Here is a 23,952-nt window from a genome sequence, read left to right on the forward strand (position 1 = left end):
AGTACAGTCAGAATGAGATAATATATATGAAAACACTTTGTAAACTCTAAAGTAATTTCGTGAGGTCATTGCTATTTTTAAACTACTGTATAATAACTTCTCTGCCACTCAGGAGTCTGAGAAGATGATGCTATTTCACGAAAATTAGTTTGAGCTCTTCACCACTTGCCACACAAAACAAAGCCCCAATTTCTCTAATCAAAATGATGATCAGCTTCTAAAAATGAGTCCCATGTCCCCTGAGATGATTCAGAATTAAAATTTGATTTCAAAGAGGGTTTGGGTTTGATTCAGAGACTTTCAGTTCTGTCTTCCCGTCCCTTTCCCACCCTACCTAGTTCAGTGAGTCCTTCCGGGCCCTCTTGGGGTGACTCGGTTACATTACGTGCCTTGAAGAGTCAGAATTGGGCTGAATGCTACCTCTGATACTTTTGTTTTAAAACCAGATGAGGGACTTCCCTGGCGGTACAGTGGTTAAGACTTTGTCTTCCAGGGCAGGGTGTGCGGGTTCGATCCCTGGTCGCGGGTTAAGATCCCACATGCCTCGCGGCCAAAATACCAAAACATAAAACAGAAGCAGTATTGTAACAAATTCGATAAGGACTTTAAAAATAGTCCACATCAAAAAAATCTTAAAAAAAACAAAACAAAACACAAAAACAGCTGAATGATGACCTGAGAGAGAGATGGTGGATGGCATCTGGAATCTCAGTGAGGGTTTCCTAGGTTGAGTCATCACTTACATGGATAGATGGAACGGACACCACTGGAGAAGTCCAGCTTTGCCAGGACGGAGAGCCTCAGGCCGCCCTGGAGGGCAGGGGCAGGGAGCTCTGCTCACCTGTGGGTCCCGTGCTGGGGTAGGAGGGCTGCAGCTGGCTCACCATTGTGGCAGTGCCCGGTGGGGTCTCTGGTGAGGCAAGCTGAATCCCACATCCCTGCTAGCTCCCCCTTCTCTTCCATTTGTCTTGTTTGTTTGCTAATCCGTCTCTCTCGTGGTGTGTAGAATGAGAGGCTGGTTATTCCTATCACACGTCATCGTTTTCTGTGGGCTCCCCCCCTCCAGGCACAGTAATTTCGCCGTCCCCAGATGAGGGTGACGAGTGTTTGAGATGCATAACTGTGTCTCCTTTCAGTGCCTAGTACAGGATGGAGAATGAGGCCTGGCACCTTTCTGCTCAGTAAATTTATAATTACAGGCTTCCTCGTCTCGCCTCTTGCAAAGCAGAGAGCTGTTGATTGGCTTGTGGGTCCGTGAGTGTGTACAGTGAGGCGGGGTGTGGCAGGCACACTTTCCCGGGGCTCGGCAGGTTCCAGTACAGGGACGGCCGTAAGTTCCCTCCAGAGGGTCGGTGGCTGAGGCCTGACGCGCACCTGCCTGTCTGGAGTGAGGATGACCAGCCCTGCTGGAGTGCGGTTGCTGGCAGTGGTGTTCTGAGAGCTGTGTTAGGCAGCAGAGAATATGGCACCCAAAGAGCGGGCTCCTCCCGACAAAGGCCAGGGAGCAGGTGCTGAAGCGGGTTCAGGTAAAGTCAGGAGACATGGGAAGAGCCCGGGATTAGGAGTCCAGGGACCTGAGCTTAATCCCATCCCCACCATGAACTCACTCTGCGACCTCCTGCAAGTCCTTTAACTTCTGTGGATCACAGCTCCCTCGTCACTAAAATCAGGGACTGGGAATCATCAAACTGGACCATCTCTTTCAGCTCAAAAACTTCTAGATTCTTCTCTGATATTTAGATTTGCACAGGCAATTCATGATGAACCAGCCCGACCTCCTGACCCCTCATAACTCTAATGGAGATGATGCCATCGGGCATTTCTTTTTTTTTTTTTTGCAGTACGCGGGCCTCTCACTGTTGTGGCCTCTCCCGTTGCGGAGCACAGGCTCCGGACGCACAGGCTCAGTGGCCATGGCTCACGGGCCCAGCCGCTCCGCGGCATGTGGGAACTTCCCAGACCGGGGCACGAACCCGTGTCCCCTGCATCGGCAGGCGGACTCTCAACCACTGCGCCACCAGGGAAGCCCCATCGGGCATTTTTTGATCCTAATCCTTTCATCTTCTTTCACTCTTGTCAACACCAACAACTCTCACTTAAGAAGCACTTACTTCAGGCCAGGAGAAGCCCTGTGCCAGGCACTTTCCAGCCCTTTATGCTTTCAGAGGGAAATAGTTGTGCCCGTTGTGATGGGCATGACCTGTGAGGTTATGCCCTGGGAGTCCCCAGGGGCTTTGCTGTCCTCCTGTAGAGCTGGTATTGCCGGGTGATGTCCCGGGATTTCTGTGTGTGTGGGAACTTACATGGGTTAAACTGGACTTCTGAGGGCTCTGGAATTGTGCTTTCCTAGAAATAGGACGGGCTTTGCAATGATACAGAGCTGGGTTTCAACCCCAGCTCTGCCACTTACGAGCCATATGCTCTTGCAGAGCTAGTTTCCTCACCTGAAAAGCAGGTCAGACACTCCTGACCCCAGCGAACAGTTGTCTGAGGAGTGAGGTAATGGGTGTGCCAGCATTTGCCTTGGGGCCCGGGGTCCCCTGAGTGATGCACAGGTGCTGATGCTTCTCCTCGCCTCCAGCCCCTCTTCCTGCCACTCAGGAAAGAGTTCTTGAGTCTCTCCTCCATGTCAGGTGTGGGTCTAGCACTGTGGACACACTAGCAGGCAAGGCAGCCCCCCCCGCCACTACCCCCACGGAGCTCACAGGCCTCAGCTCCAAACTCAGCTCTTTAGGCAAAGGCTAAATCGACAGGAGCGCGGAGGCTCCTCCCTGGGAGCGGGGGCTGAGCTCTTTGCCTTTAAGTTTCTTCCCTCAGCACTGTGCATTTTAGTCTCGACCTCCCAGGGGCACCCTGACGAGGTCCTGGCTCCCTCTCCAGCCCTATCTCCTCCTGCTTTCCAGACAGAGTCTTCCTGGCGTGCACCCTGGTTGAAATGCCCTTGCCGTGGCTCCATGGACCCCTGCCCTTCCTTTCCAGCTCTGCGGGTCCTCTCGAAGTTCACGGCTCAGCCCAAGTGCCATCGCCTCTCCAAGGCCTCCCACAGCCTTCTCCTTGCTCCCTAGCCCGGGGTTAGAGGTCAGCTGTCTTCACCCGAGCTCTCGAAGGCCGTCATGTAACGTTTCACCGTCTGAGTAATTAGGTTCTGGCAGTGTCTGCCCCCCTGACTCTGGGTTTTTCAAGGGCCTGGTCCAGCCTCGGCCATCCTTGGATCCATGGTGTGTTGCTCATTTGGAATGTGCCCTAAGCCTACGTTTGCCATGTCGGGGAAGAGATGAAGGCCCTCCACTCACAAGACTGCTGTCGGTCCGTGGGTGTGCCAGTTTCCCTCCTCTGATGTCTTCTTGAGAACGTTTGTGGTTTTCATTGGGAATGAAAATGTCAATGTCAATGTCAGTGTCATTGTTAGCTGACAATGTCAAGTGTTTGTTTTGCTTTCCTTCTTCTTTCTTCTCTTGGTTTCCATCTAACTTTGTACTCTCTCTGCTTGTGGGAGGGGCAGATAGGTTTCTTTGACTCAGCCATCTGCCTCTTTCCATCACCTTGTTTCTGAGTTGTTTGGGAGGGGGAAATGAGAGAAATTCCACAGAGCTGAGATGTCTCCGAATAAGATGTAGGCCATTCCTGCCCAGATTTCTCCCAAACTGGAAGAAATATGAAGCCATCCTCTGGAAACACACGCAGAAAAGCATCTTGCATAGAAATGAATGAGACCATTAGGATGGAAAGCTATTTTGTTCCACGGGGAGTTATTTATTTATGTATTTATTTACTTGACCACTTTTCTTAAAGCATTTGTTCTTTGCCTTTAATGAAAACCTCTCAGAGGAGGCCTCACCCTGGGCAGCGGCCAAGACCTGCCTCATTCAAATGATGTCGGGGGACTTCCCTGGTGGTCCAGTGGTTAAGACTTTGCCTTCCGATGCGAGGGGTGCGGGTTTGATCCCTGGTCGGGGAACTAAGATCCCACATGCCTCACAGCCAAAAAACCAAAACATAAAAAAAAACAAGAGCAATATTGTAATAAATTCAATAAAGACTTTAAAAAAATGAAAAAAAACAAAATGGGGCTTCCCTGGTGGCGCAGTGGTTGGGAGTCCGCCTGCCGATGCAGGGGACACGGGTTCGTGCCCCAGTCCGGGAAGATCCCACATGCCGCGGAGCAGCTGGGCCCGTGAGCCATGGCCTCTGAGCCTGCGCGTCCGGAGCCTGTGCTCCGCAATGGGAGAGGCCACAACAGTGAGAGGCCCGCGTACTGGAAAACAAAACAAAACAAACAAACAAAACAAAACAAAAAAACCCAAAATGACATCAGGGCTCAGACCTGGGCAGTGCACCCAGAGGACCTGGTGGCTGCCTCCGAGTAAAGGGATCCGGGATGTGGGTTGTTAATTTGGCCTCATGCGCCGTCCAGCAGCGGGGAGGTGCAAAGGAGAAGCTTCCCCTGCAGTAGGTGCAGACCCAGAGGGCCAGGGCTGTAATGGACAGCCCCCAAAAAAGGGTTGTTTGAACTAGTCTTCTGTGCGTAAACAGTCACTGGTGGACGTCCCCGTCTGTGCCTGGCTGGGGTAAACTGAGATGTTTTAGCAGGACGGCATGAGAGTCTGCCATGGACTTGGACAGTCCTGGTCCTGGTTTCAGTTGGTCTCTAGGGCTTTTAGCTGTGCAAACTGGATTACTCCCCTCAGCTGGAAGGTGGGAGTGTCAGTAGTACTTATATCGCGAGGCTGCTAGTCAGGGTCCCAGCAGGAAGCATTGTACATACAAATCAGGTCATTTGCGCAAAGGTTAATAGAGGGGGTCTTGACACATGCCTCCTTAGAGGCAGGGCAGTGTTTGGGGGCGAGAACGTTGAGGCCCGTTCCCTCCCCTAGGACCAAAGGGAGGCAGGCAGGAGGTGGTTCACAGGACCTGCAGCCCCCCTCCCCTCCTCCTAGCCTCTCCCGGTCCCACTGGGCTTCGGCTGATTCTCCCCACTGGCTGCACCTAACCAGGCCCCAGGGCAAGGAGCCTGCAGAGGTATAGTCCCTACAGGTCAGCCTCCTGGGCATGGAGAAGGGTGGAGAGCAGATCTGGAGGGGCAGGTGGAAGATGCCCCGCACTGAAGGGTTTGTTGAGATGAAATGAGGGTCTCTGGGAGGTGCTGGACAGCGGCTGATGCAAAGTCAGCCATTCTGGGGGCATCATCATCATCATCACCGTTACCATTGTCGTTACTGTTGCTAATATTATTACTAGTACTATTACTGAAGTGCCCTCCTGCTGCCCCCCAGCTTGGGCACTCATACCCACACACTGGGGACTGGCTCCCTTGGCCCCAGCGTCCCCCATTGCAGGTCTGTTTCAGCGTATGCAGGATGCTTTGAGGGCCCAGCTAGACAAGCTGTGGGGTGAAACTAAGCCTCTGCCTTTGTCAACCAGCATCACGTCTTTCCTTTCCCCCCCCGTAGGGAGCCTGCACTCCTCCCTCGACACTGCTGTGCTGAGTGTGACTGTGACCCGAGGACACATCTCTGAAATGAAAGCCATGCCTTGGAATTGGACCTGCCTGCTCTCCCACCTCCTAATGGTGGGGATGGGCTCCTCCACTCTACTCCCCCAGCAGCCACCCCTGCTGCCCCAGAAGCGGTCTTTTGTCACGTTCCGCGGGGAGCCCGCCGAGAGCTTCAACCACCTGGTGGTGGACGAGAGGACAGGGCACATTTATGTGGGGGCCGTCAATCGGATCTACAAGCTCTCCAGCGACTTGAAGGTCCTGGTGACCCACCAGACTGGGCCGGACGAGGACAACCCCAAGTGCTACCCTCCCCGCATTGTCCAGACGTGCAACGAGCCCCTGACCACCACCAACAATGTCAACAAGATGCTCCTGATAGACTACAAGGAGAACAGGCTGATTGCTTGCGGGAGCCTGTACCAAGGCATCTGCAAGCTCCTCAGGCTGGAGGACCTCTTCAAGCTGGGGGAGCCTTTTCACAAGAAGGAGCACTACCTGTCGGGGGTCAACGAGAGTGGCTCTGTCTTTGGGGTGATCGTCTCCTACAACAACCTGGATGACAAGCTCTTCATTGCCACGGCTGTGGACGGGAAGCCGGAGTATTTCCCCACCATCTCCAGCCGGAAACTGACCAAGAACTCAGAGGCGGATGGCATGTTCGCATATGTCTTCCACGATGAGTTTGTGGCCTCGATGATCAAGATTCCTTCGGACACTTTCACCGTCATCCCCGACTTTGATATCTACTACGTCTACGGCTTCAGCAGCGGCAACTTTGTCTACTTTTTGACGCTTCAGCCTGAGATGGTGTCTCCCCCTGGCTCCACCACAAAGGAGCAGGTTTATACGTCCAAGCTCGTGAGGCTTTGTAAGGAGGACACGGCCTTCAACTCCTACGTGGAGGTCCCCATTGGCTGTGAGCATGGCGGGGTGGAGTACCGCCTGCTGCAGGCCGCCTACCTGTCCAAAGCTGGGGCCGTGCTCGCCCGGACCCTCGGGGTTCGCCCAGAGGACGACCTCCTCTTCACCGTCTTCTCCAAAGGCCAGAAGCGGAAAATGAAATCCCTGGACGAGTCGGCCCTGTGCATCTTCGTCCTGAAGCAGATCAATGACCGCATTAAGGAACGGCTGCAGTCCTGCTATCGGGGCGAGGGCACGCTGGACCTGGCCTGGCTCAAGGTGAAGGACATTCCCTGCAGCAGCGCGGTGAGTCCGGGGAGGGCCTGTGGGCCGGGGTGGCACGGTGTCGAGACCTAGGCTGTGGCCTCCATGGGGTGTGAATCATCTGTCCCATTTTGTAGATGAGACAAGTATATCCCACCTCTGGGTCTCACTGGACACGGATGATCACCAGCTCAAGCATGCTGTGACCATGGCACTGAGCTTATAAGAGTCAGAGCTGGAGCTAAATGTAGATTTCCTGTCGGCACTTTCCTCTATTCTGGTTGGCTCACTGGCTGTAAGAGGAGGGGCTGGAATAGGCGGAACTGTGTGCCATAGATGCCACGTGCACCAGCCGTTCTTGAAGGCTGCGCTGTCGTATGCGGTGACTTGAGAGGTGTACCCACCTTCTTACCAACCATGCTGCAAATCACTCTCCTGGGAGCTTAGAATAAAAACAATAGGTGGTGGAGGCAGAGCTTAGAGTAAAACCAGTACTGGGAGTAGGGAGGCAGTCATTTTACACTTGGGGTAGATGTAGAACTTCAGGAGAGGTACGTTTTTGGCCCCTTGCGTATCCTTAGGTAATGGGAAAATAAGATCAGAAGAAGTAGGGTGAGAGTCCAGTGAACAGAGAGGGGAAAACAGTTTTCTAAGCTTGCTTAGAAAACTATTTATCAAGTATCTTCTGTGTGCACAGTCTCATGGAAGAAACGTGTCCAGAGCAGCCATGGAGCAGTGCTGGGTGACAGAGGGCTGAAGGAAACCAGGGGGCGGGGAGAATGAAGGGTTGGTTTAGGAGGCCTGCCCAGGGCCCGTGAGCCCTGAGGGACAGACCGGACCTCAGAACTGCTGGGCAACCACCAGTGCCACGGGAGACACAGCCTCCTGCCTCTCCCAACATAACTCACTTGTGACCCAATGTGAAAAGCACCTGCCTTTCTGTGGCTTGACTTCTGTTCATCTTCATTGTTTTTTTCCTCAACCATTCTTAACGTGACTTGGAAGGTTCAGCTCTTGGCATCTTCTATGCCCTGTGTCACTTTCCTTTCCCTTTTTCTTTTTTATTGTCCAGTTGAAAAATTATGAACCTAGTTGGAGAAAATCTATCCTATAGTCTCAATGTAGGGAGAAGAAAGGACAATTCAGTCATCAGGTAGAAGTATGCACGTGCATGGATGTGATTCTTGACTCCTAGTCAAACTTTAGTGGAATTCCATATTAGGAAAATGTACTTGGATTGATTTAAGAAGTGCAAGTTTCTTTTCATGCCAAGCAGACCTCAGAGGGCACTGGCACCCACACCTCCAGCACGCGGTGAGGCCATTCCTCCGGGCAGTGGGATTTGGGGGAGGGGAGAGGGAGGAGAAAGAAGGAACTCACTTGTGCCCCAAGGTTTCTCTTTGGTGCCCTAGCATTTAGGCTCAGGCTGTTTTCTAGTGATGAGTTTTCCAGTTACCTGGGCTGATACTAAAAGATGCCATTTCTTCTTGGGGGTTCTGGAAAGCCAGGAGACCCCTAGTGTCACAAAGGAAATGGGAGAGGCACCAGGCGCCAAAGAAGGAAGCAACACCTTGACCATCATTTCCAGGCCAGGGAATTGAGGGGAGTCCCCTGATTCTGCTGAGCCCTAGCAGGTGACATGTCTTTTGGAGGCTTTGGTTTGGGCAGTAGGTGATCCACTCAGGAGAGTCTGTGAGACTAGTTTATGAACTTGGGGGTCATGCACTGCTCCCACATGAAGGCAGTGAATGACAGGCCAGGTGCTGTGCTTTGTGTATGTATATTACACACTCAGACGTAGGTCCCTGGGGAGATGCCCTAAGAGTGTTGGCATGGGGAAGGTGCCCAGAGATCCCTTGGTCTTTACCTTCATTCTGAGGCCCAACAACTTGAATGAGTTGCCCCAGGTCATAGAATTTGTGAGTGAAGAGCAGAGACCGCATTTGAAGAGAACCACCACCCCCCTTGCCTCTCACCACCACGCTTGCACACATGCACATACATACACACTCCTACACACATGCATGTGCACGTACACAAGAAATACCCTCACAAGCACTCACATATACACCCGTGTTAGAAAATAGCAAGTTGATGCTGTGTGCTTACTAAACAGCTAGTTCTTTTGAGACCAGAGAGATTGGCTATTTTTGCTGCAGAAAACTTGCTCCAATCCTGTCTTTTCGGGCAATGCTTTTGGGAGTAAAATCAGCTGCGGAGATCAGCCTGGCTGCCCATGGGCAAGCATTTGCTCCCTGCCACAGTACAAAAAGCAAAGTTCATCACGGGAGTCTGCAGAGCTGCAGGTCCTAACATCCGCCTGGCGGCCTTGGAGAGAACAGAGGGAAGGCAGCTTTGCAAGACAGGCTAATGCCAGGACTGGGAGTAATGGAGCCAGATAACAAGCTTTTGATTTTTCTTTGGGCTTTAATTAGCCTTTTCAAGTTCGAGGCAAGTTCAGGGCTGAGAGCAGAAAGGAGGAGGCCAGAAACTCCGCACAGGGCTGGGGCTGTCTCCCCAGCCAGTCTAAAAGGCCACACCAGCTTTTAATGCACAGTATCAGTTTCCTTTGATTCAGCCCACACTCGAGTTAGTTTGCTCTGGGGCTTGGCTACGGTTCTTTTGGCCTCAGCTCAGACCACGCAGGCCAGGCTCCTGGGTGTCCCCGTTGAGGAGCCCTCACAGGCACAGTGTTTGCAAACCCAGCTTTTCCTGCACTCATTCATTCACAAGACCGTTGGTTTCCTTTCCTTCTTGCCTTCTTACCTTGAGGCAGGGAGGGGTGAGATGAATTCTAGAGTTCTTTTCTGCCTCTGAGTCCAGGATTCCCTTGAGGCCTGGGAAGGGGAACCGATTCTCAGGTGGCCTCTGTCCTGCGGCGTTTCAGCTGCAGGAGAGTGGGGGAGGGGAGCATGAGGCCCAGGAGGCTGACTTTAGGACTTGTTTTTTGTAGGGTTGGGTGTCCCTTGTGGGTTTTGTCATAGTTACAACCCAAAGAGCTTGAAAAGTGGTTCGTTTTAAAACTGAGATATAATTGACATGTAACACTATATTAGTTTCAGGTGTACGGCATAATGGTTCAATATTTGTATATATTGCAAAATGATCACCAGAAGAGCCTGTAATTAACATCCATCACCATACATAGTAACACATTCTTTTGCTTATGATCGGAACTTTCGAGATCTACTCCCTTAGCAACTTTCAAATATACAATACAGTACTATCAACTATGTCACCATGCTGTACATTACATCTCCAGGACTTATTTTGTATCCGGTATTTTGTACCTTTTGCCCAGTGACTCATTTTTATTGTGCTCCTGTTGTCCTAGTTCCCTAAGCTAGAATGCTTGTTCCATGGTGCTCTTCAGGCCTTTCTGGTCTCTTCATTTCCTGGGATTCACATTCCTTCCCCTGAACTCATGCCTCCAGGACTCCGAGCAGGTAGTAGTATGAGCCCTGAGGCTCCACCCCCTCACCAGGTCCCAGCTGTGTTTGGCTGTGTTCAGGGAAAATGGGGTCGGAGCCTGCCATGCATGGGGCGTTGGTGGAGCCACGTGGTGGCCCACAGCCTGGTGACCAGCTGCGGGGAGAAGCTTTGGGCTGGGAACCTGGAGCCTCGATCTGCAGGCCCCCAGGGAGCAACCTGTTGTCTTTATTCCAGGAGAACCAGAGAGGCTGGCTGAGCCCCTATCACAGATAAGGGCCAGCCGGCCAGGAGTGTCTTCCTCTTGGGACTGTGTCCCTGTGAACATCAGCGCATGTTGCAAAGGAAAATCCTGGAGTGGGCGTTGGGTGTAGAGGCTGGGGAAGCAGCCCAGGTGTTTGCTGGTGCTTGGGGGAGGGGCGGATGGAAGCAACTTCTAGTTTTGCCTTCTGGGCCTCTGCCGTTGCGGAGCACAGGCTCCGGACGCGCAGGCTCAGCAGCCATGGCTCACGGGCCCAGCCACTCCGCGGCATGTGGGATCTTCCCGGACCAGGGCACGAACCCGTGTTCCCTGCACCTGCAGGTGGACTCTCAACCACTGCGCCACCAGGGAAGCCCTACCATTCTTTCTTGTGTTCTGTTTTTTCCCAGCTTGGATGGAAAGAGGTATCCAAGAACAAATGGGCTGGCGTCTGAAAATTACTCTAAGGACCTCAGGAGGGCCTGTGCAGAAGGAGGGTCCTAGAGGGATCAGCCAGGGCTCCTCCAAGTGTGTCTTAGGACTTGGGAGACTGTAGATCAACCTAAGGCCTTTTGCTGGTGAGCATCCAGGGTGGGCATAAGAATAATGATGTAATTTCTTTGTTTCTGCTGCTCAACCCTGAGATGGTCTCTATCTTTGGTGCCTTGGAAGGCTGCTATCCGGGGTCCCCAAACCCTCTGTCTGCAGAGCAGTGACAATTGAGACAAGGAGCTCACAGCCTGAGGCTCTTGTCGTGTGCCACGGCCCTGAGCAGGCCAGGGCGACAGCTCTCAGCCCCTTTCTGGGAGCCCCGACACTCCTGACCTGCAGTGGGACTGCTGGGCTGGAGGCTGTGCTGTTGAGGCCCAAGGCTCTTGTGTTCTATGCGGGCTGAGAGGCCCGGTGTCCTGGAGGCCCCCGGGCATGGCTATCTATATCTCCTCACCCTTTCTTCAGCCTTTGGGGTCACCTCACAGGACACTAGCCCTTCTGCCTCCAAATGAGTTAATGAATGGATGAAACTCTCATTAGGCCCTTGGCAATGTACCCTCTCCTGGTTGGTGCCAAGAATCATGACATGACATCAGTCTCCAGGAGCCTAGGAGTCCAGGAGAGGGACGCATCCAAGCGGGTCATTACAGCCTGTGTGACGGGAACGCCACTTAAGTCTTCCCTAAGTTTGGAACCAGTTGAGAAACGGATGTAGGAGTCAGGCAGCATCATCTTTAGTGCTGAGAAGCCTGGATGAGCAAAAATCAGCTGCTTAATCGCCCCCTCAAGACTCGAACTTGGAACTTAGAAGATGTCGGTCCGTGGGACGGAGACTGTCACCTGAGTGACCGCCTCACACCTGTCCAGCCTCGGTAGCGGGGACAGAGGGTGGTGCCCTCCGAGCCGCCCCACAGTCCCCCTGGGGAGTCCGTGTGGTGCCTGACAGTTGACAAAGGGCTTCATTGCCTCCTCTTCTCTCAGCAGTTCTCAGGATAATAGGAAAGGCAGACATCCTGTCCAGTTGAGGAGGTGGAGAAACGGAAAAGTCAGGTATTTCACTGAAGGTCATGTAGTTGGTGGACTAGAGCCTTCTCTGCATCCTAATTCTCAGCCAGGTGCTCTTCCCGCTGGTGTTTCTGCATGACGCAGCGGTGGCACCTGGGCTGGGATGACTCACGGCGCGGGGCCGTCTGGCATTGCAGGGCGTTTGCCTTGCTGGGCCCTGCAGCACGAAGTACCAGTGGCACTGGGCTCCGCAGTCACTGCGGGAACTAGGAAACCCCTCACATTTCCAGAAGCCCCTGACGGAGAGCCATTGCCAGGCCAGGGGCCTGCCTGAGTTCAGGGTTTACTCACCGGCCCTGCTCAGTCTCGCAGGGTTCACAGAGGCACCCGGGACCGAGCTTTTTGTCGGGGAGTGGGAAAGGAGAACCCCGTTTGTGTGTGCTGTTGCTGTGACTCATACCCATGGCTCTCCGGCAGGGCAGCCCTGGGAGGAGACAGGGTCACCCCCTGGACGCGGGCTGGCCTCCCAGCCCAGCCTGGATGGTCACGCCGTTCGGTCTGGCGCCTGGGATCCTGAAACTCCACCAGAGTGCGTATCCGGAATGGCCAGGCAGCCACCCCAGGCTCCGGGTGCCGGTTTCTGCCCGTCTGCTCGGGCTGTTTTCTTTTCCTGTCAGCAGGAAGTGCAGCTCTGACTGGATGGGTATGTCCTGTTGTTTGTGGCGCGAAGCAGGCCTTTCTCTTTCTGCTCAGCGAAAGTCCTCTCTCGGACCAGGAACTTCTGCTCCTGTCTCCCCCATCCCTCCTTCCTCAACTCCAGTTCACTTCACACACCACGCACACACGTGGGCGCGCGCGCACACACACACACACACACACACACACACACGGCGGCCATTAAACATGCACCGCATACACCACACTCAAGTCCCAGTGACAGCACACATCACAAATCTCCTTCCACATCAGCCCAAGCCCTCACCCCTCACAGCCCATTGACCCCACACTCCAGACTTGTGTTTTAGCGGTGGGTTGGGAGGTGCTGCTGTATCACAGACCCTGTCTTTATTCAAGTTCCCCCCTCCCCTTGAGATGGCTCCTGTTCCAGGTATTCAGGTGGAAAGGACACCCACCTCTTTCTCTTTGGCCCGCAGAATTTGCGATTAAAGTTGCATCTCAGCCACACGTGGTGCTTTGGGGTCCAGGATGGTGGCTGAGCCCTGGGTGATGTGCTGGGCCTGATGAGAGGAAGGGCTTGAGGCTGGCCTCCTAGGCTGGGCGTGACCTCCCAGGACACCACCCTGGAGCCCACTGGGCCAGCAGGGAGGGTGACGAGACCCAGGAATCACATCTGCAGACCATTAACTCAGACAGCTGCCACGACCTCAGAGCGGGGTTTACCAAGCAGCGCTTAGGATGTGAGGCCGGTGATGCCGTGTCCTAACACCGAGAGAACAACTTCATGAAGCCCTGCACAGAGGCGTGCACCCCTATACACGCACCCACGTGTGCACACGCATCCTCTCTGCTCTGGATATATGAATCACTTTCTCATGGTGTCTGTTCCCTGTCATTTCTGTCTGTCTGTCGCTCTCTCTGCTGTGTTTCACTCTCTCACTTACACTCACACTCTGTGCACAGTCATCCCTGAGGCTCCCTCTTTCTGTGATTTATCCTCCCTCACTACACACAGCAGCTAACACAGCGAGATTTCTCTCCCGTGTACACACACGCTCGCGCACATACACACACACCCCGCCCCCGCCCCAGATGGTGTGCGACAGCCCAGCCCAGATTGGCAGCCAGGCCTCTCATTCAGTCAGCACACAGACTGGCCTGACTTATCCATCCAGATCTTCATTTCTGGGCCTTTCCTTTAATTCCCGTCATCCTCACAGGGTGGCGTCTTGGCTGGGATGCTGGCCTGGGAGCTTGGGCCTCTGAGTCTCAGCCAGGTCCAGCTTGTGAGAGATCACTGAGCTGGTGAGCGGTTTCCTTTTTGCTTTAAATTATACATTTCACCTTCTAGAAGGAGGTGATAAAACAATATCCCTTTAATAAAGTCTGCTGAGACTCCTAGGGAAAGAGAAATGCAGAGACATTAATAAATGATGATTGTCACAGAGCACCTTATATTTGTAGAACACTGAAACATCTCATAGCATCATCAATGTGGTCTCCTTTGGTTACAGTAACCACCTGATGAGACAGAAAGAGACTTAATAATATTGCTGTGATTTCATACTGATATTTTTCCTTCACCAATACCTGCTTTTGAGAGATTTGGGCTGTACCTAACCCAGATGTTATGTTCAGAATCCCAGGCCTGGAGCGTGCCCCATCCGCCTTCCCTGCCATCCAGCACGTGTTATGAATGCTAAGTTAAGGCCTTTGAAGGAGAGGATACATCTCCAGCCAGATCCTCCCTGCTGTCACCTTCACGTGCCCCTTAGTTTTTGTGAGACAGAAGGGAATGACTACACGTTGGCACACGGCGCTTGCTTCATTTCATTAACAGAGTTAGTGGAGAGCAGGAAAAAAGACAACTCGCGGAGTTCTCCACTCGGCCTCTCAATTTACATTTTTTTCCTGGTGGATGGGGCCCCTCATGCTGTCCATGTGTTTGAAACGGGATCAGCGGGGGAGAAGAAAGCCCACATCTTTTCCCAGTCTCGGTGTCATTACTGTGTCTCTGTCAGCGTTCCAAAATATAATGGGATTTGTTCAGCTGATTTATCCTGCGTGCAGGCAACATTATCCAGACCCACACTCGGGCCTGAGGAGCAAAGAGGGGAAGATGCACAGCAACGAGAGTGGGGCTAATAAAATTTATTCCTGCTAACAAGGGAATGACCTACCCCATAATTCAGCCTGGCCATCGGGACCACTGTTTCCCAGTGCCCGCTAGAAAACACACAGACTTAATCATTGTGGTGTGCCCTGCTCCAATTACAGTCCTGGTGGCAGCTGAGTTTGTCTGCAGTAGACAGGGAGAGAAGTGGGAACGTGGGATTGATGGGCTGGGTGGGATTTCTTTGCCCTTGACAGGCAGCCACTGGGGACCTCTGAAGCTTAAGGTACAAAAGGAAAGGGACAGCACCCGAGTGGGTTTTGCTTGGAACCATTCCAAGGCCTTCCCTGGTCTTTTCCAGGGGCCCAGCTTTGGCTTCTGGACTAGTCCCATCACGGAGGTCACCTGCAGAACTGGGCTAGGGAATTTTCATTCCTGTTTCTTTTGCTTGGCCTGCCTGTATCTCCAGTCATGGTGTCGTGGCCCTCAGTCCTCACCAGAGGGAGGAACGCAGGGCTCTCGGCAGCTGAGCTAATGAGGAGCAGGTCAGGGGTTCAGTCCCTGGGATCCTGTGCCCGCTATGCTCAGCATCTCCTAGGAGCGGTGCATGGCTACGGCTCGCTACTGGTTACACTCTGGACTGCAGAGAGGGTGCTGGGCTTAATGCCCGTCTCTTGGGAAAACAGCTCAAATTAGTGGCATTAGTTTCCTATTAGAAGGATAGGTTGTTATCATGATGAGTGAGTGACCACGTAGATGACCTGTATTTTGGTACCCACCCTTTTGAGTTGCTTGGAAACAGGGCGCGTGGCTCTTGGGAATCTTGGGTGCGATTTGTCGCGTTCTTTCTCCAACCCCGAGGCAATTTTCATGAAGCCCCTTCAATAACATGTTGGTCTAACTAGGTTACTGTGGCTGTGGTCTGCTGGCTTCCCCTCTCTGTCTCTGCACACTCATTCCCCCTACAATCTCATTGAAAAAGACACAATAAAGAACCGTTCTGAGATAATGCATTAGTGATTAAGTGGAGGAGGCCTCCTTCCCGCTCATTTCCTGACGTCTGGGCTCACAGCCGAAGTGTAGGGCCGACCTTCACCTCTGTCGGGGCTTCTCCATCTTTGAAGAGAGTTCAACCACCTGGGGTCAGCACGGGCCATGGGCAGAGCTTCGGGGAGGGTTAGAAATCATAAGAGCGGGAGGAAAGTTTATGCAGGACAGTGAAGCAGTCAGAGGGTGGTACCGTCCAAGTTTGGGGATCTCTTTCTCTGTTACAGAAACGAGCACTCAGGCACGTGGGACTATTTTATGGAGTAACAGGCTTTCTGATGAGAGTAACCTCAAGCCAACCAGGGCCTCCCCACGGGGTTCCTCCCTCCCTGAAGGCTCTCTCTGCTTCCCTCCTGCCCTGCCATCAGACGGCACACAGAGCCATACACAGTGGGCATCAGACCCTGGTGCGTTGATGAACACCTTGGGGTCAGCGGTTCTATTTGACATCTGGCCCCAATAAGTGGGAGATCGTTATCTTCCTGTACCGCAGAGATTTACATCTGGGGTCTGTATGTAGACATGAGCTACTACACTTACCTGATCAATATCTCCCTTTATAAAGAAATCCCACATGTGAAATTCACTGCGGAGGTCTGCTCTGGTCAGCTCCCGGTGTGTGTGCGTGCGTGCGTGCGTGCGTGCGTGCGTGCGTAATTAATTAGTGGGAAGATGTTTGGGACATGAATCTAAGGACTGCTGAGCATGAATCTAAAGACATTTTCTTTTCCACGTCAGCAGGCACCTCATGGGCTTCCACCTTCTTTTTCACCTAGCTTGTATTTCTTTTCTAAACTTCAGCTCTCACTTTGCTTTGGGATAGGTCAGCCCAGGAAAGGAGGAATCCCACTCTGATGACTAGCCAAGGGCCTCCTCGGGATGGGAGAGGTAGTTCCTCCCAGAGATCACAGAAGGGTGGAGGGCTTATCCTGGACAGAAGAAAAGGAAGCAGGCACTGTCCCAGAGCAGCCTCTCATCCTGACAGTAGGTTCCCTGATCCTGGAATTGGTTCCTTTGGGGCCACCCTCTAGCAACTTGGAGGAAGCCTCCATGTAATGCCAGTTTTTCCATCTAGTCTGGGAATGTGATAGGTCATGAGGGGTCATTTTACTCTCTAAGCCTCAATTTTTCTCTTCTGTAAAATGGGGCTGTTGAATTCTAAGATCTTAAGTCATTTTCCTCTGAAATAGCACAATGTGTGAAAGCTTGGCCATGCACTGTCCTGGACAGAGAACCCAGAATTGAGCCCCAGTGTCACTTCTTCCTCGAAACCCTGCTGCTCCCCTCTGCAGTTGTGGCCCTGCCCTCTGTCCCCACAGCGCCAGGTGCATAACTGAAGCTGGGCATACACGGCCTCGTCTCGTCATGGACCCAGTCTGTCTCCCCCACTGAGAAAGGGACAGAAACGGAGATGTTTTCATCTTTATACTGTTGGGTTCTCACCTGGTGCTTGGTACCTAGTAGGTCCTTCTAAACATTCTTAAGCGAAGTAATAAATGAAGAACAGTAAGTAGCGTTGTCTTCATTTAGTGCTTCAGTTTCCCCTGATGGAAGCAGGGAGTTCCAGTAGCCTAAGAGACCAAAAGTTTGATGGAAAAAGGCCCAACTGAAGGCCCCACAGTGGGTGAGCTCGGAAGGTCTCTGATGCCTTCTCCCCCCATAATGGTATGACCTCCCAGCTTCAGGGGTGGGCGCAGGGGTGCTCAGGATCCTCTGCATGAGGCTGGATGCCACTTTTGCCTTCAGGGAGGGCTGGAGAGCCTGTTTGCTCCCTGATGGAAGGACTCCTCTCTCTTCAGGAGCTGCCCATGAGCAGTGGGAGGACCAGGTCTGACTTCGTATTTTCCATCCTGGGCTCAGAGGCTGCAGCTGCCGGCCCAGAGCAGTCGGCGGCTGCAACCCCTGTTGGAGGAGTCGGCTGCACTTGTCCATCCCTGCAGGCTCATCTGGTTAGCCTCCTTTGGATCAGTTTGGGATATTTGCAAACAGTGGATGCCGTGGGTGAGAGGGGCAGCCTGTGGCTATGGAAGAGACCGGGTCCCGGAGCTGAGCTAATTGGCCCACAGGGGGATGGACCTGGTGACCTTTACCTCATTAGCGCTGCTCTTGGACCACTGAGCTCTGGCCAAGTTCTGATCTTTCCATAATAAGGACTCCATGTGGGGTTTCTGCAAAGGTGGGGCAATGAAGGGCAGGGCTACAACAGCTCCACCTGGCACGGCGGGTGCATCAGGAACCAGGCTGGGGGCCACGCTAGATGGGAGGAGGAGTAATCTCAGAATCAGTTTCCTGCCCCACCTCATCACCCAAGGCCTACAGGATGGGTTGGCACAGGGTCGGAGGGTGGTGCCCTCATTGTCTCCCAGGTCTGCCCCCTTCTTCAGCCCTTCTCAGAGGGTCTCCACAGAGACCACCAGACACTGCGGGGGCCCTCGGGTGGCTGCTTTGCAGCTCTGCCCTGGAGCCCGTGGAGACTGCGGAGGAAGGATGCTGGCAGCATTTAAAATCCCCTTTCCGTGGAGATGATAGAGCTTTTCAGAGTGCCAGTCTCTCTGCAGAGTGGGAGCAATTTCCCTGTAATTGGTAAAGTAACCGTAACTGCTCTGTCATTTGAATGTAGCGACACGTAATTGCATGGTAACCTTTGCCGCGAGGGAAGCACGGTGAGCTGTGAGATCGTAATCCGGGGTGTCAGCTCCGGCTCCCCACGCCACCTCCACCACGACTGCTCGGCTCGGGGGGCTGCCGTGGGCTCCTCCCCCCAGATCCAGTGGGTCCTGCTTCAGTGGTTACGCTTGTCACGTGCCGTTCTCTCCTGGGCCGGTCTGTGGCACCCTCAGCAAGGAAGGGACGCCTGTGGTGATCTAGGAGGGTGCTTCTTACTAAAGCGCTGGGAAGGGGTTAAGGTACAGATCTCTGAGCCCCACATCCAGAGTTTCTGATCCAGTAGATCTGGGGCGGGGCCCGAGAATTCGCATTTCTGATGAGTAGCGCAACTCTTCTGGATCTTAAGAGTATTTCTCTGCTCCTTCATTCAGCCTCATTGGCCTGATAGATCTCTAGGAAGTACCACCTTTGCTATTTCATCTTGGTAACATTAGCCCCTTTAATCTTGATCACACCTCTACGAGGTGGATATCATGAATTTCCCCAAAGACGCTAAGACTCACAAAAGTTATCTGAATTGTCTAAGGATGTGACCAACAGTAATAAGAGCTAACACTCTCTTAGCACTTACTAAGTGCCAGACATTGTTCTACATGTATTAGTCATTTGCTCCTCACCACAGCACCAGGAAGTATATGCTATTATTATTATCCCTATACTACCCATGATAAACTGGGGCACAGAGAAGTTAAATACCTTGCCCAAGGTCACACAGCATTAAATGGTGGAGCTGGAATTCCAACCTAGGCATTCTGACTCTAGTTCCACAGTGCTAGCCACTGTGGGACTCAAGCCTTTATTTAGTCATCCATCCATCCATCCATCCATCCATTATCCATTTAACGTGTATGTCTTAACCTACTGTGAACCAGGAACCAAGCTAAGGATTCAGACATGGGTAAAACATAGTCCCATCCTTGAGCTTATGGTCCCTGGAATCCAATGGATCACCAATCTTAATTTATGAGCCAGGTTCCCCATGAGGACATTTATGGAAAGCAGATTTGGGATCTTCTCGATGGGGCAGAAGGCACCCCAGAGGGTGTGGCCCTGTCTAAGGCCTTGAGGTCTATTCACAGGGTTGCCTACCACATATATTCCCATGCAGCAGACCCTAATTTCTTTCCTTGGTAAGAATGAAGCTGCTGTCTAATGAGTAAGCACTGTAGCAGTGGCCATAGCTCATCCGTGGGTATTTGTGGAGTGGCAGGGGAGAGGTGCAATCTGGGCCTGTGGGCCTGGTGGGCCCCTGCTTACAGCGGAGCAGCTCCTGGCTCCTCTGGCTGCCGCTCTAATCTTGCCGTTAAGGGGCCCAGGGGAGGGCTCGGCCAGGGCCAGACTCCCCCGTTGCCCAGGGTGGTCAGGAATCTGCACCAGCCCTTACCCGTGGAAGGCTTTCGTCCATTAGCCTTCCCTTCCAGGGGCCTGGCATCTGCTCCCTACCCCCCAGCCCCCGAGGTCTGCGGGCCCTGCGGGACTCTCCCTCCTCTCTCCTCTGCTCCCAGTGCGGTTATTACTCTGTGGCTTCAGCTCAAACTCAGCGGGTGGTGTCCTTAGAGAGCTGGGCTCTGGCCGGGGCGGGTGTGCAAGGGCCACTCCCTGCCGCCATCCTACTTCTGTTCTGGGCAGGATTTCCATTAAAAAAATTAACATGAAATCCCACCCTACCTTAATGAAGGGCTCTCTGGTTCAGCCGGTGTCTTCACACCTGATATCTCACCTAGGCCTCGGGATGGGCCCGTCTTGCTATTTTACCGTCAAGGAAGGTGAGGCCCAGAGGACAGGAGCAGCTTGTGCCAAAATGTGCGGCTGGGAAGCAGCTCAGCTGCCTGTGAACGCGAGACCTGTGCTTTCCCCGACTTCAATGTTAAAACTCCCTCCCCTATGACCCCCGCTTTGAGGAAACGAGGAGTAAGCCCCTTCCCACCCCAGGCCATAGCCAGGGGACCTCAGCATCCACGCAGACCCGGGCTGCTCCTGGTCAAAGGCCTCCATCACGCCTTCATCACCTGGGGCCCCGCTCAGAGGGAGAAAATGAGGTACAGATGAGGCTGGGCGAGAAGCCATCGTCCCTGGAATCTCGGCCCCATGGTAGGAGCCCCAGTTGTCCCCTTTGCCTCATCTGAGCCTGATGACAATACCACGAGGTAGGCAATGCGGGGTGTACCTGTCAGGTACAGGTGAGGAACCCGAGACCTGCCTCCTGATGGGGCCTCGCAGGGAGCTGTCATGAGCTGAAACCAGCCGAGCCCTAGCTGCCAGGCCACCAGGCTGAGCTGTCCTCACTTCCTAACGATGAAAACATTCCTTACTTGGCCCCTTGACATGCAAGATGCCGCAGTGGCAGAGACTTGCAAGTCCCTGACTTTCTGCCTCTGAGCAAGCAGGGATTTAATGTGGCAACTGGCTGAATGCACACTCTCTTTTTGTACGTAGTTGGTTTTTATCTCGTGTTCTGCTCAGTGAAGAAGAATGGTATTTGGAAACTGACCACTCAGAAATGTAGTTTCGGGGGGCTGAGCGGCCTGAGCCTTATCAGGTCAATGAGGCGTGTATTTGTGCCTCGCTCCCTGCCTCAGTATCCCCTTGTGCGGAGCAAACAATCATTCGGTCTCACCTACTTGGAAAATGGGTTGTAATGGGTGAGGTCCTTTTGCTAATGGCAGAAGTCCCAGCAGCACAGTTTAGGGCCCAGAAAGTCCAGGATGAGGACTCCTTCTGAACCAGAGGCAGGAACATGCAAGGCCATGAAGATTCCTCAGCTGCCGTCTGAATGCTTGGCAGGTCACGGCAGTTACGTCCAGCAGGGAGAAAACACTGTCTGCCCTTGATCTGGATTTTTCCTTCCTCTCTTCTGTCCATCTCTTTCTCTCTCCACTCTGTCTCCCCCTAGCCCCATTTCCTCATTTTAGGAAAGAACCGTAAAGATCAGACTAGACCTTGAAAGTTTCCTCCCACCTTTGACTCCTATAGTTGTTTTTGAAGGGGTGGGGTGCGTTTGGTCCGGGTTGTGGGGCCAGACCCTGCAATAGAGGCCAGAGGCAGTGCCAGCCGTGGCGCAGTCGTCTGCTCTGCACGTGGCCTGCACGAGCCCGCCCATGCTCTCTCCCTCCCTGCCCTGGCTGCTCCCACCACGATAAGAGGGAGAGTGTCGGTGCTCAGCACATTGTCTTCCCTGAGATGGACAGCACTGCTGGGAGAGAGCTGAGGGAACCCCCGCATCCCTGGAAAGCGCAGAGTTGGCCGGTTTCACGCAGCTCCACTGGCAAGAGCCTGCCTGCTGGTTCTCCAGATGCCTCTTCCTTTGGCTGGATTGAAGCCTTTAAAAAATGACACCTTGTATTTTATTTCACTCCTTTCTCTGCAAAGTCCTAAGATGTTTACAGGCATGAGCTCTATAGGCTTTATGGAAGCTCATCAAAAGGCAGAGGTTGTTTCCTTCATCTTTATAGAGTGGAAAATAAAGCCCAGGGAGATGGAATGAGTCTTCTAAGAGCACACAGTTCTTCTGAGAAAAAAGGGGAAACCCAGTGCAGGATCCTAGCACCTCGGGGAGATCTGTGCCCACCCAAAGCTGCTCAGTGGAGGGCTCTGGAGGCCCCTCCCCAGCCATTGTCAAGGTCTTCTACACTCCCCAGTAGGACTCCCTAGCTGTGACCCTCTGCTTACATGGGGGTCCGGGAGCCTGGAATAAAACAGGGAGAATTTCAGCTAAAACACTGGGGGGTGGGGGTGGGCAGGGAAATGGGCCAGAGGTTTTTCTTGTTTCTTCCCTGACTGCTGAAATTGTCCCAGAGTCAGAAGCGAGAGTTGGGTCAGTGTGTCCCACAGGGTACCTGGGAAAACAGTCTCTTTAAGGGATGCTAAGAGGTGTTCCGGTCAAAAAAGTGGTTTAGGGAATAAAATGCTGAGAGAACTTTAAACACATTTCTTCCTAAGAAGACTTTACAGACCCTTCTTGTAACAATTAGGAATGTCTTACATGGTGTTAGAATGCACTGCGTTTCACTACGTCTCCCAAAGTTATTTGCCCAAAGAGCCCGTTTATGGTAGAATATCTTGTGGGACTGGGGTTCCGGTGGAAGACACTTTGGGAAATGCTAGTGAAGGTATGACAAGGTCAGGCTGCCTGCCCTCCTTTGCCGTGTTCTAAAAGAAGCAGAGAGCCTGAAATGGGACACAGTGAGGCACCTGCGGCCTGCTGAGTTCATCCACAAACCTTCCACTCCTCCTTTCCCCAACCGATTGTCTGTACGTGTCTCTGCCATGGTGTTGTCGCACATGTGTTAACATTTCTAGTTCTCTGTTCCACACGTTCGAGTCCTCGTCTGTGTGTCTGCTCAACAGTAAGTGTGTGGATGTGAAGACCTCGCCCCTCTCACTCCCCAGCAAGGCTGTCTGGAGCCCATGCTCATGGGTGCTGGCCCAGTGCTTTCCCAAGGGATGGTGATGATGGGCCATCTAAACTACCAAGATGGTGCCTGGAGGGGTTGGAGGAGGGGCAGAGAGACCACGCCGCATGGTGTAAAGAGACTCCAGGGATCTGTGACTTTTTCCATGGTCCTGCAACCTACTTAGATGACTGTTGACAGGTTACCTAGTTTCTCTGGAGCTGAGTTTCTCATGTAATAAAGGAGGGATTTATAACAGGTGATCCATCTGTAAGGATTCTTCTAGCTCCAGAGTTCTCTGACTCAGTACCTCCACCCATTGCCCTGGTGCTCGCTTCTAATTTTTCTCCTCCTTCATTTTCAGCTCCTAACCATTGATGACAACTTCTGTGGCCTGGATATGAATGCCCCCCTGGGTGTGTCTGAGATGGTGCGTGGCATCCCCGTCTTCACGGAGGACAGGGACCGCATGACTTCTGTCATCGCATACGTCTACAAGAATCATTCTCTGGCCTTCGTGGGCACCAAGAGTGGCAAGCTGAAGAAGGTAGGACAAGGTGTAGTCATTTTGGTTCTTGTGGAGACAGCCTGTCCCCACCAGGATGGATGTTCTCTTGCATTCTTTTACTACCTTGGGCCTGGTTGGCAATGATACAGGTTTGAGCTAAGGGCTGTGTTGCTATTGAGGTCGTCAGTGCTACTCTTGTCCTTCACGTGCAGGGTTGTTGTGGGACTCACAGCGGGTGAGTGTGTGGACCCATCTCTTGCGTTGGGCTGGTGTGCTCCTGAGAGGTGCGCGTCTCCAGGTTGCCAGGCCATTCTAAATATGGTGTATTCTGTCCAACTTGGGCTCATGCCCCAAGGCAATAGCTTTATGAGGCCTGGGTGGTTGTGGAGGATGGACAGGGGCAAGGGATATGCCTGTTCCTCCTGCTTCAGCCTTTCTGGCTGGTGCGTCCATCTGGAATCCCTTCAGGGAAGCCGACAGAGGAAAGTGTCGTACCTGCTGGAGTCGCTGTTAGGGCTAAGAGCCAAGTCACGGGAGGGGAAACCCTGGGTGTTTTGGGGGCACAGAACTGCCCTAGGGGGAGTAGAACCGTGTGATCTGGGGACGTGAGTTTTCCTCCTCGTTCTCCAGAAGCTTGCTGGCTTCAGGGGCACTGGGTGGCCTTGGCCCGTCCGCCGTGTTGGGGGCCCCTATCTATCCAGAACTATTTTCTCGCCCACC

The 23,952-nt window shown here is 53.0% G+C and overlaps 1 protein-coding gene across 4 annotated transcripts in view; it reads left to right on the forward strand.

The window, feature by feature from the left end:
- PLXNA4 (plexin A4) overlaps nucleotides 1–23,952 on the forward strand; it is a 608,317-nt gene that overhangs the window by 228,316 nt on the left and 356,049 nt on the right. For all 4 annotated transcript variants that reach the window (XM_060305298.1, XM_060305299.1, XM_060305300.1 and 1 more), the window contains 2 exons: nucleotides 5,451–6,703; nucleotides 23,089–23,271. In XM_060305298.1, the coding sequence (XP_060161281.1) occupies nucleotides 5,451–6,703; nucleotides 23,089–23,271 (1,436 nt within the window). The remainder of the gene's footprint in view (nucleotides 1–5,450; nucleotides 6,704–23,088; nucleotides 23,272–23,952) is intronic.

The sequence above is a fragment of the Globicephala melas genome, chromosome 9, assembly GCF_963455315.2.
Source record: "Globicephala melas chromosome 9, mGloMel1.2, whole genome shotgun sequence".
NCBI classification, from domain to species: Eukaryota; Metazoa; Chordata; class Mammalia; order Artiodactyla; family Delphinidae; genus Globicephala; species Globicephala melas.